The 17825-nt window shown below is 52.8% G+C and overlaps 1 protein-coding gene across 17 annotated transcripts in view; it reads right to left on the reverse strand.

Annotated features, from left to right (window-relative positions):
• EDA (ectodysplasin A) overlaps nt 1-17825 on the reverse strand; it is a 1521038-nt gene that overhangs the window by 606248 nt on the left and 896965 nt on the right. For all 17 annotated transcript variants that reach the window (XR_013594046.1, XR_013594047.1, XR_013594045.1 and 14 more), the window contains exon 4: nt 6219-6416. Coding sequence is in view for 12 of the 17 variants with exons in the window: in XM_078640160.1 (XP_078496286.1) it covers nt 6219-6416 (198 nt within the window). In the remaining 5 variants the exon portion in view is untranslated. The remainder of the gene's footprint in view (nt 1-6218; nt 6417-17825) is intronic.

The raw sequence follows: 17825 nt of genomic DNA on the forward strand, positions 1-17825 counted from the left end.
AGGAAAGAAAGTGGAGAAACAACCCAATGGCCATCCTTCGTGATCAACTGAAAGCAGCCCGAAGAAAAATACAATAACCACATCAAAAACAAAAAATCCACCTTCAGCAGTCGTACGCTTCCTTACTGTTGGACGAGGCCCGTCAATTCTGGCTGGCTACACAGAGTAGAATATATCAATGGGGGGACAAATCCAGCACAATGCTGTACAGATTGTGCCAGAGTACCTTCGAGGCCCAGTCCCTGCCGGGACTCCGGGACGAGACGGGTGACCCTATAACTGCCCCCGAGGCCCTGGGCGCGACCTTTGCACAATACTATGCAACACAGTACACCCCCCGGGAGACTCTCATGGCGGAGGAGGTCGACAAATTCCTAGCGGATCTCCCGCCCCGGGCGTTCTCGGATGAGGGTCGTGCTCGGCTGGACCTCCCATTGTCGGCGGAGGAGCTGGGGGGAGGCTCTGGGTGAATTGAATGCTGGCAAGGCCCCTGGGCCTAACGGCTTCCCATGCGAATTCATGAAAACGTGTTATCTCCAGCTGGGGATGCGCTACAGGAAGGCTCTGGAGGCGGCCAGGGACCGTGGGCGTCTGCCGGCGGACTGGCGACACGCAGAAGTTGTGGTCTTCTGTAAGCCTGGGAGGCCTCCGGACCGCCCTGAATCATACCGTCCGATCTCGTTGCTTAATTTTGAAGCGAAAATCTTAGCGAAGGCTTTGGCAAACCGCCTTCTCCCTTACATCACGGACTTAGTCCACCCGGACCAGGCCGGCTTCATGCCCCACAGGGCGACGAGGCACAATATTCGACGCGCGCAGTTAGTGGTGGAGGCGGCGCGGGCGTCAGGCACCCCGGCGGCTCTTCTGCTAGCGGATATAGATAGAGCTTTTGATTCCCTAAGTTGGTCATATCTTCGGGCACTCCTTCTCCGTCTCAATTTGGGCCCGCGTTTCCTGTCCTACGTTCATTTACTGTATACGGACCTGACAGCGGCGGTGAGGGTGGCGGGGGCGGTCTCCAGCCCGTTCATCATAGGCCGGGGCACCCGGCAGGGATGCCCTCTTTCACCTTACTTGTTTGCCCTGGCAATGGAGCCGCTGGCGGCTTGGGTGCGGATGGACGCACAGCTGCGTTGCGTCGAATGGGTAGGGGGTCCGACCGACAGAATCGCGCTATATGCTGATGATGTTCTTTTCTTCCTTACGGACCTGAACAGATCGGGGCCGAGGGTCCTTGACATAATGCGTGTATTCGGCGAGGTGTCCGGCCTCACTTTGAATGTGCAGAAGTCGAAACTATGGGTCCTGGGGGGCAGTGGAGACCTGGGTCCATGGGCGTCGGCACTCCAGGAGGTGGCGGGAGGCATTAAATATCTAGGCGTCTTTTTGACCGATGTGCCGGGAGTCTCGTGGTCCCGCAATGTGCTACCCGTGTGGGACAAAATACGATCAGACATGCAAATATGGTCCAGGATGCCTTTAAATATCTATGGCCGCTCGGCCATCTTTAAGATGGTAGCTCTACCCCGTATTCTGTACCAACTTCAAAATCATCCGTATCCTATTTCGCCGCAGTGGTTTAGGCAGGTAAATTCGGCACTGGGTCGGTTCTTGTGGGCTGGGGGGGCAGCAAGGGTGGCACTCCGCACCTGCTTCCTCTCGACCTATTGTGGGGGGCTGGCCACGTCCGACGTCCAGTCCTACTATCAAGCGTCACATCTACTAGTCCTCAATGAGTGGTGGTATGGGGATCGGGGCGACCCGACCTATGCCCTGGAGAGATATCTGATGGACCGAGACACGCTGCATACTATCTTATACTCGGCAGGCATCCGGAAAAGGCTCCCAATGGTCACGCAGGTAGTCTTCCGGGTGTGGCGCGACGCCCTCCGTCGCATGGGATGGTGGAACCGGCTGACGGGGGAAACCCCGCTGTGGCACAATGGGAGGTTACCGGCACTGGCTTCCTTGCGGGGATTCGATGGCTGGGACGCTATAGGCATTTCGGCACTGGGCCACGTCATGAAGGGCTCGGTCCTTAAGTCCTTTCAGGCTCTGCGGGACGAATATGATATGCCCCAATCTCAATTCTTCAGATACTTACAGCTCCGACACGCCCTGACCCCCGCGATAGCGGGCATGACTTCATTGCCGGGGTTCAGCCCCCTGGAGGCTAAGTTATTCATGGGGGAATTGGAAACCAAACAAATATCTACCATATATCAAACGCTTGTTACACACTGCTCCCCTTCTCTTGATAAATTGCGGTCGGTCTGGGAGGGAGAGTTGGGTAACCTGGAAGAGGAGGACTGGAGAGAAGCCCTGGAGGCCCCTAGGGGAGCAGCGATTGCGGTGCGCTTGCGCTTCATTCAATTTAAGTACCTGCATAGGGCGTACTTTACGAGGGAGCGACTGTGGAAGGCGGGGCTGATAGCCTCCCCGGATTGCCTGAGATGTGGATGTGCAAAAGGCTCCTTTCTGCATACGGTGTGGGAGTGTGTGAGACTGCAGAGATTCTAGACCGGAGTGTGGGATTGCCTGGCGGAGGTGTTGGGCTGGGATCTCCCCCGCTCACCGAAGTTAGGCCTCCTCCATGTCATGGAACAAGTGGGGGGAAACATATACAAACGTCACTTGCTTCTCCTGGGCCTTACGGTGGCTAAAAGGGACATAGCTCGGGCCTGGAAGTCTCCTAGAGCCCCCTTGGTGGAAGTGTGGAAACGGGGCATGGATTTTAACATGGGGCTGGAACGCCCAGTATTTGAGGCCAGGGGTTGCCCGAAAAAACATTTCCAGATCTGGAAGAGATGGGCGGACTACAGGGGCCTGCTGCTGGACCCTCCAGCGCCACGGGCCACTGACGCAGATTGCTTGCTTACTGACTCTGGGTGAACTGGTACACACGCTGCGACTGAGCTCACTAGGCTCCTCTTTATGGACAATGTAGACACCATGCGGGGTGGAGGGTGGGTACCGGGTGGGGACTGTTGAGGGTGGGAATTTGGGGGAATGTTGATTGAATAATTGGAATACGTTACTTATATGCACACTGCCTCTCTTACTCTTTGGGAGCGGTGCTTCATTGTATTCTATCAACTACAAAACTCTAATAAAATTTTGTTCTAAAAAAAAAAATCCAGCTTCTTCCGCGAGGCACTGGACAAAGCCAAAAATAGACCGAAGGAACTTTACAACATCATCAGGCAACAAACGTCCAAACCACTGTCTTCGACTGTGCTAGCGTCCAAAGATCTTTGCGACAATTTCGCCCAATTCTTCAACGAAAAGATCACAAAAATTGAACTTTCACTTGACCCCAACAATTCACACCCCAAAAAGACCAGTTCGGCTGCTCCTCAGGCTCTCTCCCCCGGCTCATTGAGCACCCCCTGGCTTAGCTTCCGCCCCGTCCCAGACGCAGAGATAATTTCGCTGATCTCGTCCTCCAAACCATCAGCTCATATCTCTGACCCCATCCCTCCCTCACTAATCATGAAAATGAAACACTCTCTTGCACCTATATGGGGCAACATCATAAACAGCTCCCTAAAAAACAGAGTGGTCCCTGACTGCCTAAAAATTGGGCAAGTTACCCCCCTTCTGAAAAAAACAGGTTTTGACTCAACAGACCTGAACAACTTCAGACCTATATCTAACCTCCCTCTACTAGCCAAAACATTGGAACGCTGTGTACTCCTGCAACTGACTCATCATCTGGACAACATCAATCTCCTAGACCCCCTCCAGTCCGGCTTCAGACAAGGATGCAGCACAGAAACAGCGATGCTGAATATCATAGACGATATCCACGGATCTCTGGATTCAGACAAATGCTGCCTCCTCATTCTCCTTGACCTTTCTGCAGCATTCGATACGGTGGATCACAAACTCCTCACCAAGGCTCTTCAAGAAAGAGCTGGCCTCGGCGAAGTAGTTCTCAAATGGTTCTCATACATACACAACCGAACACAAATAATAAAAATCAAGAATTTCACCTCCGAAATCCAACAGGTCAATAAGGGTGTCCCCCAAGGTTCGGTGCTCTCGCCTCAGCTTTTTAACATCTATATGGAACCACTCGCCAAGCTACTCAGAAAAGCCAACATCCGCTTTCACCTCTACGCGGACGATACACAAATCTATCTGGAAACTTCCTCTCTCACTGACATACATAGACTAAATGATGTCCTGAAAGATGTTCAACAATGGCTGACAAACAATCACTTGAAACTGAATCCAGACAAAAATGAGACACTCCTCATCTCGAACAAGGAAGACAACCCTCAAATCACCGAATGGCTAAAAGCAATCGATGCGCTTAAAGGAAATCTTACTCTAGCCGACTCTGCTAAATCTCTTGGCATCATCATAGACCCCAAACTAAACATGGTAAAACACATCAAGAATGCAGCCAAAGGTGCTTTCTTTAACCTCAGACTGTTGAACAAGATCAAACCCTACATTCCTAACAAGGATCTCAAACTGGCCACTCAATCTCTGGTACTGTCAAGACTAGACTATGGGAACGCAATCCTAACAGGCATCCCGAAATCGAACTTGGCACCAATCAAAACAACACTACATGCTGCTGCTAGAGTTGATTACCGGCATCAAAAAATCGGATCACATTTCCCCAGCACTCAAGGAACTCAAATGGCTCACAGTAGAAATGCATAGTAACTTCAGAACGGCCTGCCTAACCCACAAAGCCCTCCATACCGGCAAACCCGAATACCTGGCAAATAAACTCAAAAAAGCAGGCCAAGCCAGGAATCTGAGAAGCTCCAACTCCTTCCTGCTCATCCTACCCAAAACCAGAAAGAAACGAACAGCGGACTGCTCCTTCACTGGAAACGCCCCCAAAATCTGGAACTCCATCCCCCCGCACATCAGAACTATTCCTTCTTTTGTGGAATTCAAAAGGCAACTCAAATCCTTGTTCCTGATCTGCTCCCTTGGCTGTGGATAACCGGGTCAGCAAGCAACCCCTGAACTATGTGACTACAGTGAATCCCATAACCAAAGAAGCTCGGCAACTCACCCTTGTTCCACTTACAATGTCACTCATCGAAAGCTTATACCTTACTTATGTTATGTTCATGTTTATGTTATGTATATGTTTATACAGATTTTTGTCATTCTATTACTGTAAAGCGCTCTGCTACCTCCGGGTCTTGACAGCGCTATAGAAAACTTCCTAAATAAATAAATAAATAACCTGATCTAAGGAATGTTTAACCCATTCAGCAACCTTATCATTATCAGAGGTAGGATGGTGTCCCAGTACAAGCCTGGAGGAGTTGAAAGTAGTATCCCACTCCTCAATATTAAGTTTAGCCCATCTACGATCCCTCCACAGAGCTGGCAGTGGGGAAGAGGTAGGCATCCCCATGCAGGAACATTGGGTTCAAATAATGATTCAACCACAACACTAGTAGAGGATCCGCAACCTTAAGATTAGGGTAATTACTGAAAACTGGGATGATAAGATGCCTTTCACTTTTTGTAACACTTGTAGGGAACCAAGGTTCTGCAATAGCCCCGAGGACAGAGAGTTACTGGTATCTTCAACATGAATTTTGAAGTCCCCAACAGGGTGAGATTAGGCTTGCTAATCACTAAACTAGCAATAATTTCTGGAAGAGCCTGAGAGAAATGAGCACATGGACCGGGGGGGTCAATATATTAGAACTCCTGAAAAAGTGAAAGTCGAGATCAAAGAAATAGAGAAGGAGAGGCTCTCACAAACAGGAATACGTAATAGATCATAAATACATTTGAGAGACTCTTTGAGAATGATGTCTGGTCCCTCACCCGCTTTTGTTAGAATAATCTCTCCTGCAGATATATTATCCCAGAGGTAGGGTTTGAAGTATATCAGGCATTGAATTTTCACACAGCTACGCTTCTGTGAGCAATACATCCTCCAGGAGAGATAATAAATCAAGTTTATGGTGAGCCAGTGACCTTTAATTAATCATAAACATACAACATCCTTACCAGATTTTCCTCCCAACCAAACAACCTAAAGGCAGGTAGTGAGCGAGTGAGCAATTCTTGCACGGAAACTCAGATTAATTTAGATCAATAGAATGGACATGCATGCAATCTACACTCCTTTTAGGACTAACTAACCCATGAGTCGCAATATGCCAGATGACAATGAATATTGAATTATTTGGAGACTAAAACACTGGCAGAATCAATGAAGAGCATACCTGAGGGTCCTTGCACCCCTGGTGGGCCTGGAGGACCTGGTGCTCCAGGGGGTCCTGGTGGCCCAATTGGTGTAGACCCTGGAATTCCAGGGATGCCAGGAAATCCAGGGGGACCTTGAGGTCCAGGAGGGCCAGGAGGACCAGGAGGACCAGGTGGCCCTGTTGGTCCAGTTGGGCCAGGAGGTCCTGTTTTTTTACCTGCAAAATATAAGTGTCTGGTAAAAATCTTGGTCTGGCAAAAAGCACTGGGATATTTTTAGATGACTTTGAGAAAAGATGATACACATTTTGATACGAACACCATTTTTATTCAGTAAATAAAGGTGGAGGAAAAGAAGAACAAAAACCAAAAGAAATTCCCATTGCAAAACAATGCAATCAGATAAATGGCTAATATCTGCCAGCAATGAATACAAACAAGCTACTTACCTCCGGTAATGCTCTTTCTGGTGGAAAGCCTATCTAAGTGTAGATTCCCTACCTTTTGAAATGCCCCAGGAACAAAACTGGATCCAGAAAGTTTTCAGTAAATAGATGGCACTGTATGATTACATGATAGCCTCATCCCAGATATGCAGAAGAGACGCATATAGGCACCCCTCCTGCACACTGACATCTGGTAGCAACTAAGTATTTGCCACTCTTAGACAGAGAATAATCTGAAAACCACAATGTTTCAGGGAAAAAATATTTCATGAACTATAAATAATAGTCAAGAAAAGGGTACCCACAAAAGAAATTCTTTAAAACAGCAAACATTACTATTAGAAAATGTGTACCCAAACAACAGCACAATACAATTTACAAACCAAAAAATTGTGCTCACAATGTTATCAACTGGAGATATCTGGCCGTGCCGGACCAGGAAAAAGTCACACGATCAGGATGACTACAATGGACTGCTACAGGGACCCAGCGTTCTACAGTTCCTACGAATTAAGTAGGACTGCGTATCAGGTCAAGATGCATTTCAGAATATAAAGACTTGGTCCACACCTACCATCAGACAGAAAATGATGACACAATTTCTAGCTAGCTCACAGGGCTCCATCTGAACTCTTAACCATAGCATGGTACCAAATGGTATCAGCAACCTACAACATGACAACTATTAGGGGGGGCGCTAGAGAGTCAACGGCAAGATGGCCGCACCATAGTGCAGCTCGGCCGTCTGTGAGCCAACAACGCATCACAATCCTGATTTAATGCCAGAGATATAGCCATTAAATGAGTGGCACAGCCCTGTAAACATTGAGGGCATCGGAGGACGCCAAAAAGACACACCGGAGTTGGTACAGAGAGGCTCTACAGCGGATCGGCCCGGAGGCGATTGAGCAAATGGCGGCATAACGGCCAAGACCACAGATAGATATCAGCGCATTCTCCACATACAGCGATCGGTGTGGGTCTGACAGCTAACGCAATAAAGCCACCGCACTGTGGAGTCGGGTCCCGGGCTGCGATAGATCGGTGAGCAGCGGACGGAGACCACAAAGGTGAGTGGCGGGCCACACCGCCTGGACCCTGTGGTGCTGCCCGGCTGCTATGCGCAAGACTTTGACCGCGCTGTGGAAACAAGGTGGACGTTGCGGAAGCAGCTGCAGCAGACGGGCATTACGTACTAGCGCCGTGGAGCTGCCATCGGCCCTGAATAGCGTGTGGAGTCTCTTTGATGCACTACTGCTGAGGCAAACCAACTGCAGAGTACGGAAGGAGCGCTGCGATGGCCTATTCGACAAAGTCACAGCAGGCCCACTGAGTCGCAGAGCCCACCCCGCAAATAAAGCCCTCCCGGGCACTGGAAGTGTCGGCAATTCCAAGCCACTGACCAGCGTATTGGCAAATAAAAGCAAGGGAGGGAGCATACAGACAAGCACTCTATAGTGCACGATATGGGCGTCACTGACCACGTGCCTCTAGAGTGGGACAGCGGCAAAGGGACATCTGGACACTGGTTTCCTGTGGTTTACAGACCTGTGACGTGTATTGGGCGGACTAATCACATGCAAGCCCAGTCATCAGGTCATATACTTGTTCCCTAAGGACCCGCCTCGCTCACAGTGGATAGCAGCAACAAGTTCTGATGGGAAAACTGGACAAGGCACAACCAAAGCTGTCATTTGAAACCAAAAAGGTCACCCACACCACTAGTGACTCTGCTTCCAACATGGACGACCAAGGCACAAGCCTAGATGCGCTCGCAGCCACGTTGGCAGCCGTACAACAAAGCCTGCCTACCTGGGATGGAAAGATAGACAACCTCAATCTCTGCATAAATCTCATATCCACCAAATTGGACCAACCGGCGAATTGGATTACAGATGTGAAAGCCCGCGTATCCACGACGGAGGACATGGTGCACGAGCTACAAACAAAAAGTCTCAACATGGATAAAGTGATGGCCGTCATCCAGGCCAAGAACGGAGAGCTCGAGGTGCGTTCCAGACAGAACAATGTCCGCATTACAGGAGTGCCGGAGTTGACAAACACAGGGTGCATGGAACAATATGTTGAAAATCTACCGACGGAAATATTTGGGGCGGCAGAACTGTCTAACATGCTCATAGTCGAGAGAGCGCACTGAACGCTTGCGCCACGAACACAACCAGGATCGCCATCAACATCGATTGTGGTCAGGCTCCTAAATTACAGACACCGCAATGTGATTCTTATGCTGGCAAGAGAAAAGGGTACCATTAATCATCAAGAAAACTTACTACAATTCTTCCCAGATTTCACAGTGGTGGTGCAGACGGCCTGGCGGGTGTATCAACAAGTGAAGACCTGTTTGCAGAAGGCCAACATAAAAGATGCCATGCTCTAACCGGCTCGGCTCAAAATAATGCGCAAAGACAAGATCTTCACCACTCCGAAAGCAGCCATGACTCACGCCAAGTCACTGCTGAGAGACGACCGACAGAGTCAACAATCCGATGATGACGAAGGAAGCTGTCCACTGTTGGATCACGGCACAGGGATGCAGAACATGAGGTACTTCTGCTGCCATGGGAACAGTAACAACCACTCCACAACAGATATGTTCCCTATCCAGGTACAAAGCAGGACTGGTGCAATATTGACTGCAGATCTCATGGCCCTCACCCGCACCAACAGGGGAGCATGATGGGACTCAGGCGCACCCCCTCAATGGGTAAGTCCTGAACTATTGTACATAAAGTTGTGAGTTACGCCAAGAGTGTATTAGACACTGATCGGGAAGTTCAAGTTTTTCAAGTAATGGGGACATTCTCCGGCTTGGTTGCAATGTGGGAGAAGGTGGGGGGGAACTGATAGCCTTGTAAGTTTTTGTTATTCCTTTTATGTAACGGAGTCATGTTTGAACTGTATTGCGGAAGCCGCTGTTTTAATACCATCTACACCTATAAGTCACACATTGAGATGCCGGAACAGGCAGGTAACAGATCACTAAGATGCTTAACATGGAATGGCCGGGGGTTAAAAAATCCTACGAAAGTACGCCAGGTGAATGCTTACCTTAACAGACATCACATAGAGATAGCAATGTTACAGGATACGCACCTCACCACCCATACTGACAAGGCACTGGGCAGGACTGGCAGTGGCTTCCTCCTATTCGACATACTCACGGGGGTTATCATTCTGGTTAAAAAAGGAGTACAATTCCACCTAGATCAAGTACTACGAGACGACCAAGGTCGTTGGGTGATTTTAACGGGCACACACCGTGGCACATGTGTGGGCCTGATCAATACATAAGGGCCAAACACAGACGACCCTAATTTCTACACGGACATACGCAACCGGCTAAGAGACCTGCCCTACACTGAACTTATATGGGGAGGCGACCTCAACCTCCCACTCGAAGCAGAACAGGACAAGTCAAGGAATGTGACAGAATACCACAAACAGGCCATCAGGGAGATCTGGGCATGCATGATGAGCTTGACCTAGTCGACGTATGGAGACTTCGACATTTAGACACCAGAGAGGGCCTGTATACTTCTACCGTACATACCAGTTGGTCCAGATTGGACAACTGGCTGGTCACCTCCTGTGTTCATGGCTGGGTGACAGACGTCCAGCATCTCCCCCGGACACTATCCGACCACAAACCTGTGTTACTAATAGTGGAAATACCCACATACACACCACCATAATTCATATGGTGCTTCAATGCTAAGTCCTTACTAGACCCTGTTTACAGTGACACTATACGGGGGCGATAGAGGAATACTTCCAGCTAAATGTGGGCTCGGTGGAGGACCCGGGGGTGGTGTGGGAAGCATTCAAAGCCACCATTTGAGGGGCATGCATTAGTACCAGCATAGGGATACTAAAGGATATCTGCTCCAAACTACGGAATATAGAGACGACCATCAAACTGTTAGAGAATGAATATCCTGACTATGTATGTGGACGCACATGAGAAGCAGATTCTCCCCTCCACACTAAGGGAGGCGCTCATAATCACGCTCCTTAAGCCGGACGAACCACCAGAAAGATGCGATTCCTATCGTCCGCTGTCGCTTATAAACACTGACGCCAAAATATTGGCCAAGGTGATAGCCACTAGACTGACACCATTAATGCCGGCCATCGTACTTCCAGACCAATCGGAATTCATCACCAACCGCTCAACCTCTCACAATATCTGCACCATTTTGCACTGCTTCATGTCTTAAATCCAGGGTTGGAGGCGGCTGCCGTCCTATTGGACGCAGCCAAGGTCTTTGACACAGTGGAATGGGGCTATCTCTTCGCCATAATGCAAAGGATGTTTATGCCTGCTATGTTCCTCACAGGGATAAAGCTTCTTCATACGAACCCAGTGGCCAGAGTAAGAGTGAATGGGCAGGTATTCGAACTGGTTCAGATTAGGCGCGGCACTCGACAAGGATGCCCGCTATCACCACTACTCTTTACTATAGCACTGAAACCGCCTGCCTGCAAAATTCGTCAAAAATATGCGGATGCGACACTCAGGTTTCACCAATGCCAACTAGGCATATCTTTATACGCAGACGACATGATGCTCTATGTGAGAGAAACCCAGCACAACCTGTCGATACTATTGAGAGAATACATCCGCTTCAGGGGATTTTCCGGGCTCCAGATTAACTGGAACAAATCCACGATTGTACCCCTTACAGAGGGCACCCAAACAAGTGCACTACACTACCTTTTAGAGTGGCAGACTGACCCAGTCAAATATCTGGGAATCTGGATTCACAGGGACCTCGAGGTAGTAATCAAAATGAATTATGGGAGGGCGATCAACACACTCAAGAGACACGTGGATAAATGGGCCAAACTCCCCTAATCACTGGCAGATAGGATAGCCATTATAAAAATGGTTGTACTACCCAAATTTCTCTACCTATTCACCAACATCAAGATCACACTACCAAACCAATATTTCAAAACACTACAAACGCACACTAACAAAATGGTGTGGGCAGGAAAGCAAGCGAGAATTAGCTGGGACACACTGTCACTCCCCTACAATCAAGGAGGGTTTGCTGCCCCGAACTTCAAATTATATTATTTATGTGCACAGGCACACTATGCCAATTAAAGGTACCATCTAGTGCCATACCTGCCCCACCTGGCAGTGGAGGAGGGAGACGCGCACCCCATACCATTACACCATATCTTGCCAGTAGCGGAACCCACCAGAAAGCACTTGGTGGCTCGACTGTATCACACAATGCAGACAGAATGCGCCCAGCCCACCATAAGAGCCCTTGAGAGGTGGAATCAATCATTCAGTGCACCTCTATCCCGGGAGGACTGGACTGTTTGCTGTAGCCTCACTGACATGCTAACACCAAACGGCAACTTACGCATAATACATCTAAAATACCTTCATCAGGGGCGTGGCTTGGCCAGCGAACATGGCGGTCGTGTAGAGCCGGAGCTCCGACCAGCCTTCAGCAATCCTACCGTAATATCCTGGCCCCGGTCATCTGTTGCAGCTCCCTGCGACGCTGTGTGTATCCTGGTCCCGGAGCAATTGGGAGACCGCATTTGGGGGCACGGACTCCGCTCCTGGGGCGGAGAGAAGATCCGGTGGGAGACCGCGTGACAGGCACTCCGACGCGGCCCACTGCGCCGGGACCTCAATTTTTGGAGCCTCGTTCTGGCGCACGCTGACTGGCAAGGAGGGCCGCTCCGAGGGCTGGTGAGGATCTGGCCGCACTGCACTTTGGAGATCCTGGGGCACTGGGGCGGCACTTCCCGATCGGCGACGCGGTGGGAGAGAGCGGCCGCCATCTTGGCTTGGGAAGAGGTCGGCGCTACATCGCAGAGCCCGCGTCAGCCGTGAGGGTGGACGCCCCGAGCACATAGGCTGCGGCCTGGGTCCAGGTCAGTCCGGGTCCAGCGGAGTGCCGTGCGGGGTGGTTGATGGGCAGCTTTGCACATCGGGGGTCGGGTCGGGCCCCGGGCTCTTCATTACGCGGGGCGCCACCCCATCTGGTCCCTGAGGCCCTGGCACCGTGGGGAGTGGAGCAGCGTCCGGCGGTGAGGGGGGCTGCTGCAGGCCCGGTGGAGGTGGGCACAAGAGGAACAGTGAGGCTCTGCTGCCTATCGGGGGCCGGATCGGGCCCTGGGGGACATTACTGGGGGAGCGGCCCGTACAGTGGCCTCCTTGCTGGCAAGGCATCGTGAGGCTGTGGCTACCAGCAGGATATCTTCGGGAGCTGGCCGGGAGCGGCGCTACTATCTATAGTCGGAGACGAGGGCTAGCAGGCCGGCACCATCCCCCAACTGACGGGCAGCTAGTGGTGAGCGGCTGTGCCGAGCAGTGTCGGTGGAGATATCGGTGGGGACGGGGGCCTCCCTCCCCGGGGGCATCATGACGCGGGGAACGCAAGGCAAACAGAGCCCCATAGACAGATTTACCGAGGCTGCAGGCGCTAAAGGAGTGCAGGTTCAGGTGCCCGATAATGCTGCGCTCATGGCTGCAATCACGCAGTCCAGAGATGCCCTGGATGCTAAAATCGTGGCAGTGGGCTCGGATGTTATGCTCCTCCGGCAGGACTTGCGCAACGCCGTGGAACGCATAACAGGCGCAGAAACGCACATATCTGCTGTCGAAGAGGGGGGCGGGGGAAGTTGCAGCGGTTTGTACATGTTCTGGCTCAAGGGGGGGGCTTGCACGCAACTTGCTGCTTTCGTCTTATGTTGGGGACTGCCACCTCTGCCCGCTGCGGGCCTGACACTACTCATGGTTCTTTCTACAAATGTTGTCGGATAGTGGAGGATCACGGCTAGGTCCCTGTGGGACACGCCTGTTGAGTTGGAATGTGAGAGGGATGCTGGACAAGGTGAAGAGGGGAGCTGTATTCGCCTGGGCTAAGAAGAGGGGCACTGATATCCTGTTGTTGCAAGAAACCCACCTGCTAGGCACCAAGGCGCTTTGCTTGCAGCGTAATGGTTTCACACAGGCCTTCCACTCGGGCTTCACGAGGGGGTCACAGGGAGTGGCCATTCTTATACACCGTAGGGTCCCCTTTAGTCTCAGGCGCACGTGGGTGGATATACAGGGCAGGTATGTGTTTGTGCAAGGGGAGATTGGGGGTGAGTTGGTGATCATTGGAAGTGTGTATGCGCCGCCCCCACTGCAATGGGCTCTGGTGGAGAAGTTGATGTCCCTCTGGGTCGATATGCCCACTGCCCTGTCTGTGGTGGGGGGGGGACTGGAACGATGTCATGAATGTTTCGTGTGACAGGTGGCGGAGCACTGCTGGCACTGGTGGGGTCGCGGTGAGGGGAGAGCAGGCGACCAGGTTGAGGGCCATGGCCACGGGATTGAACTGGGTTGACTCCTGGAGATACAAACACGGGGCGCGCAGGGAATTCACGTACTATTCCTCGGCCCGAGACTCGTTTTCGAGGCTGGACTACATTTTTGTCCCGCGGGTAATGGCCCATAAGATCCTGTCAGCTGAGATACTACCACGAGCACGAGCACTGTCGGACCACTCCCCGGTCTATGTTGTTCTGGATACGGGCCGCGCTAGGCAGCCTTTCAGATGGCGTATGTCGCCTTGGCAATTGATGCAGGGCCCGTACCGTGCTCACATTACTCGTGAACTGGCGTACTATCTGTCCACGAACGAGGGCACGGTGGAGTCCCCGGCGGTACTGTGGGAAGCTATGAAACCCACGCTGCGGGGAATCGATATCTCGTGGTGCGCGGCGGCTCGGAGAGAAAAGCGTAGGGACCTTGTGCGGCGTGAGGCTGAATTAGAAGATCTGGAGCGCAGAGGTCGGGGGGAGGACGGCTGACAGGCGCGGCGTCAGTTAGTGCTGGCACAACAGCAATACACCTCAGTGCTGCTAGACGAAGCCCGACAAGCCTGGCTCGCTACCCGTAGCCGCATATATCAGTGGGGCGATAAGCCATGCAAGATGCTACATCGCCTATGTCAGGGCATCATGCATGCCCAGCCGTTGCCCCAGATAGTCGCCCCGGACGGGGAGCCGCTCTTAGAGCCTGCTGTGGTAGCTTTGCCTTGTACTATGAGACCCTATATGCTCCCCGGGAGTGCTTGGAGGCGGAGATGGTACAGCGGTTCATAGATGACCTCCCTCCGAGGGCCATCACAGATGAGGTTCGTGAGGTGCTGGATCGGCCATTATCAGATGAAGAGTTGTCCACGGCTCTGGGCGAGCTGAACCCGGGTAAGGCACCAGGCCCTAATGGGTTCCCGAGCGAATTCTTTAAACAGTATGCGACGCAGTTGACCCCCCACTTCCGGCCGGTCATTGAGGAGGCGCGTGAGAGTGGTAAGCTCCCTCCGGATTGGAGGCATGCGGAGGTGGTAGTCTTCCTGAAGCCGGGGCGGCCACCGGAGAGGCATGAGTCCTACCGCCCGATTTCGTTGCTCAACACAGAGGCCAAGGTGTTGGCGAAGGCCCTCACCAATAGACTCAAACCCCCACATTACCGACCTGGTACACCCTGACCAAGCTGGCTTCATGCCACAACGCGCCACTCGACACAACATCAGGAGAGCCCAGGTTGCGATCTCGGCCTGGCGAGGGTTAGGAGAACGAGCTGCACTGCTGCTGGCTGACATGGACAGGGCGTTTGACTCCCTGAGCTGGACGTATTTGTTTGCCCTATTGGGGCGTCTGAATCTTGGGCCCCGATTTTTAGCGTACGTGCGGCTCTTATACACGGACCTCACGGCCGCGGTGCGAGTAGGCGGAGGGGTCTCCCGCTCTTTCAGTATCCGCCGGGGGACAAGGCAGGGCTGCCCCCTCTCCCCATACCTATTTGCGCTGGCGATGGAGCCCCTTGCGGCATGGGTGCGGATTGACGCCCAACTGAAAGGCTTCCAGTGGTCGTCCGACGTGGCTGACAGAGTAGCTCTGTATGCGGATGATGTACTGTTTTTTCTCACAGACCTCGAGCGCTCGGGACCCCGCATTTTGCGGATTTTACAAATCTTTGGTGAAACATCGGGCCTTTATATGAACCCTAGTAAGTCAATCAATCAATCAATCAAGGACATTTATAGAGCGCACTACTTACCCGGAGGGTCTCAAGGCGCTTGGGGGGGGGAGGGTGCTGCTACTGCTCGAACAGCCAGGTCTTGAGCTTCTTCCTGAAGGAGAGGTGGTCTTGGGTCTGGCGCAGGTCGGGAGGGAGGGAGTTCCAGGTCTTGGCGGCCAGGTGGGAGAAGGACCTTCCTCCTGTTGTCGTTCTTCGGATGTGGGGGACGGCGGCGAGGGCGTGACTGGCTGATCGGAGGTGGCGTTTGGGAGCGTAGAAGTTGATGCGGTTGTTGAGGTAGCTCGGGCCTTGATCGTGTAGGGCTTTGTGTGGGTGGGTGAGGAGACGGAAGGTGATTCTCTTGTTCACGGGGAGCCAGTGCAGGTCTCTCAGATGTCCGGAGATGTGGCTGCGTCGGGGGATGACGAGGATGAGTCTGGCTGAGGCGTTCTGGATCCGCTGGAGTCTCTTCTGGAGCTTGGCGGTGGTTCCGGCGTAGAGGGCGTTGCCGTAGTCCAGCCGGCTGGTGACGAGGGCCTGGGTGACCGTCTTCCTGGTCTCGGTGGGGATCCACCGGAAGATCTTCCGTAGCATGCGCAGGATGTTGAAGCATGACGAGGAGACGGCGTTGACTTGTCTGGTCATGGAGAGGGAGGAGTCCAGGATGAAGCCCAGGTTGCGTGCGTGGTCTGTCGGTGTGGGTGCGGTGCCCAGGGCGGGGGACCACCAGGAGTCGTCCCAGGCGGAGGGCGAAGAGCCCAGGATGAGGACTTCCGTCTTGTCTGAGTTCAGTTTCAGGCGGCTGGTCGTCATCCACTCGGCTACATCTTTCATCCCTTCGTGAAGGTTGGCTCTGGAAGCGGCGGGGTCGTTGGTCAGTGAGAGGATCAGCTGGGTGTCATCGGCGTAGGAGATGATGTTCAGGTTGTGTTGGCGTGCGATGGGCGCGAGGGGGCTCATGTAGACGTTGAAGAGGGTGGGGCTCAGCGAGGATCCTTGAGGGACGCCGCAGATGACTTCGGTGGCCTCTGACTTGTACGGTGGTAGACGGACTCTCTGTGTTCTTCCGTCGAGGAAGGAGACGATCCATTCCAGTGCCTTCTCCTGAATTCCGACGTTGCTGAGGCGCTGCACTAGGGTGCGGTGGCAGACAGTGTCGAATGCCGCGGAGAGGTCTAGGAGGATGAGGGCCGCTGTTTCTCCGTTGTCCATCAGGGCTCGGATGTCATCGGTGGCAGCGATGAGGGCGGTCTCGGTGCTGTGGTTGGCTCGGAAGCCAGACTGTGAGGGGTCAAGGGATCCATTCGTCTCGAGGAAGGCGGCCAGCTGTTTGTTGACGGTCTTCTCGATGACTTTGGCTGGAAACGGGAGGAGCGAGATGGGGCGGTAGTTCTTGAGTTCGGTGGGGTCCGCTGTTGGTTTCTTTAGTAGAGCGCTGAGTTCGGCGTGCTTCCAGCTCTCCGGGAAGGTGGCGGTGTCGAAGGAGGTGTTGACGATGTCCCGCAGGTGGGGTGCGATGACAGCGTCGGCCTTGTTGAAGACGTGGTGAGGGCAGGGGTCGGTCGGAGATCCGGAGTGGATGGAGTTCATCATGCGGACGGTGTCATCGGTGCTGATCGGAGTCCAGGCGCGGAGGGTGGTGGTGGGCGGCGTTGCTGCGGTCGTTGTGTGCGATGGTTGAATGCTGAAGCTGTTGTGTATGTCCGCGATCTTGTTGTGGAAGTAGGTGGCGAGGGAGTTGCAGAGGTCTTGCGATGGGGTGATGTCGTTGTTTCCGGCGTTGGGGTTGGAGAGCTCTTTCACGATGTTGAAGAGTTCCTTGCAGTTGTGTGCGTTGTTGTCCAGTCGGTCCTTGAATGCAGTTTTCTTGGTGGCGCGGATCAGTTGGTGGTGCTTCCGGGTGGCAAGCTTGAGGGTGGTCATGTTGTCCGGTGTTGGTTCCCTTCTCCAGACTTTCTCGAGGGCTCGGCAGTTCTTCTTGGAGCTCTTGAGTTAGACGGTGAACCATGGGGCTTTCTTGCTGCCGGGTCTGCTGGGCGGGGTCCTCAGAGGGGCGAGTTCGTCCGCGCAGTTGCTGATCCACTTCGTGAGGTTGTCGGCGGCCTGGCTGGGGTTCGCTG

Source organism: Lissotriton helveticus, chromosome 4_2 (assembly GCF_964261635.1).
Source record: "Lissotriton helveticus chromosome 4_2, aLisHel1.1, whole genome shotgun sequence".
Classification (NCBI taxonomy): Eukaryota; Metazoa; Chordata; class Amphibia; order Caudata; family Salamandridae; genus Lissotriton; species Lissotriton helveticus.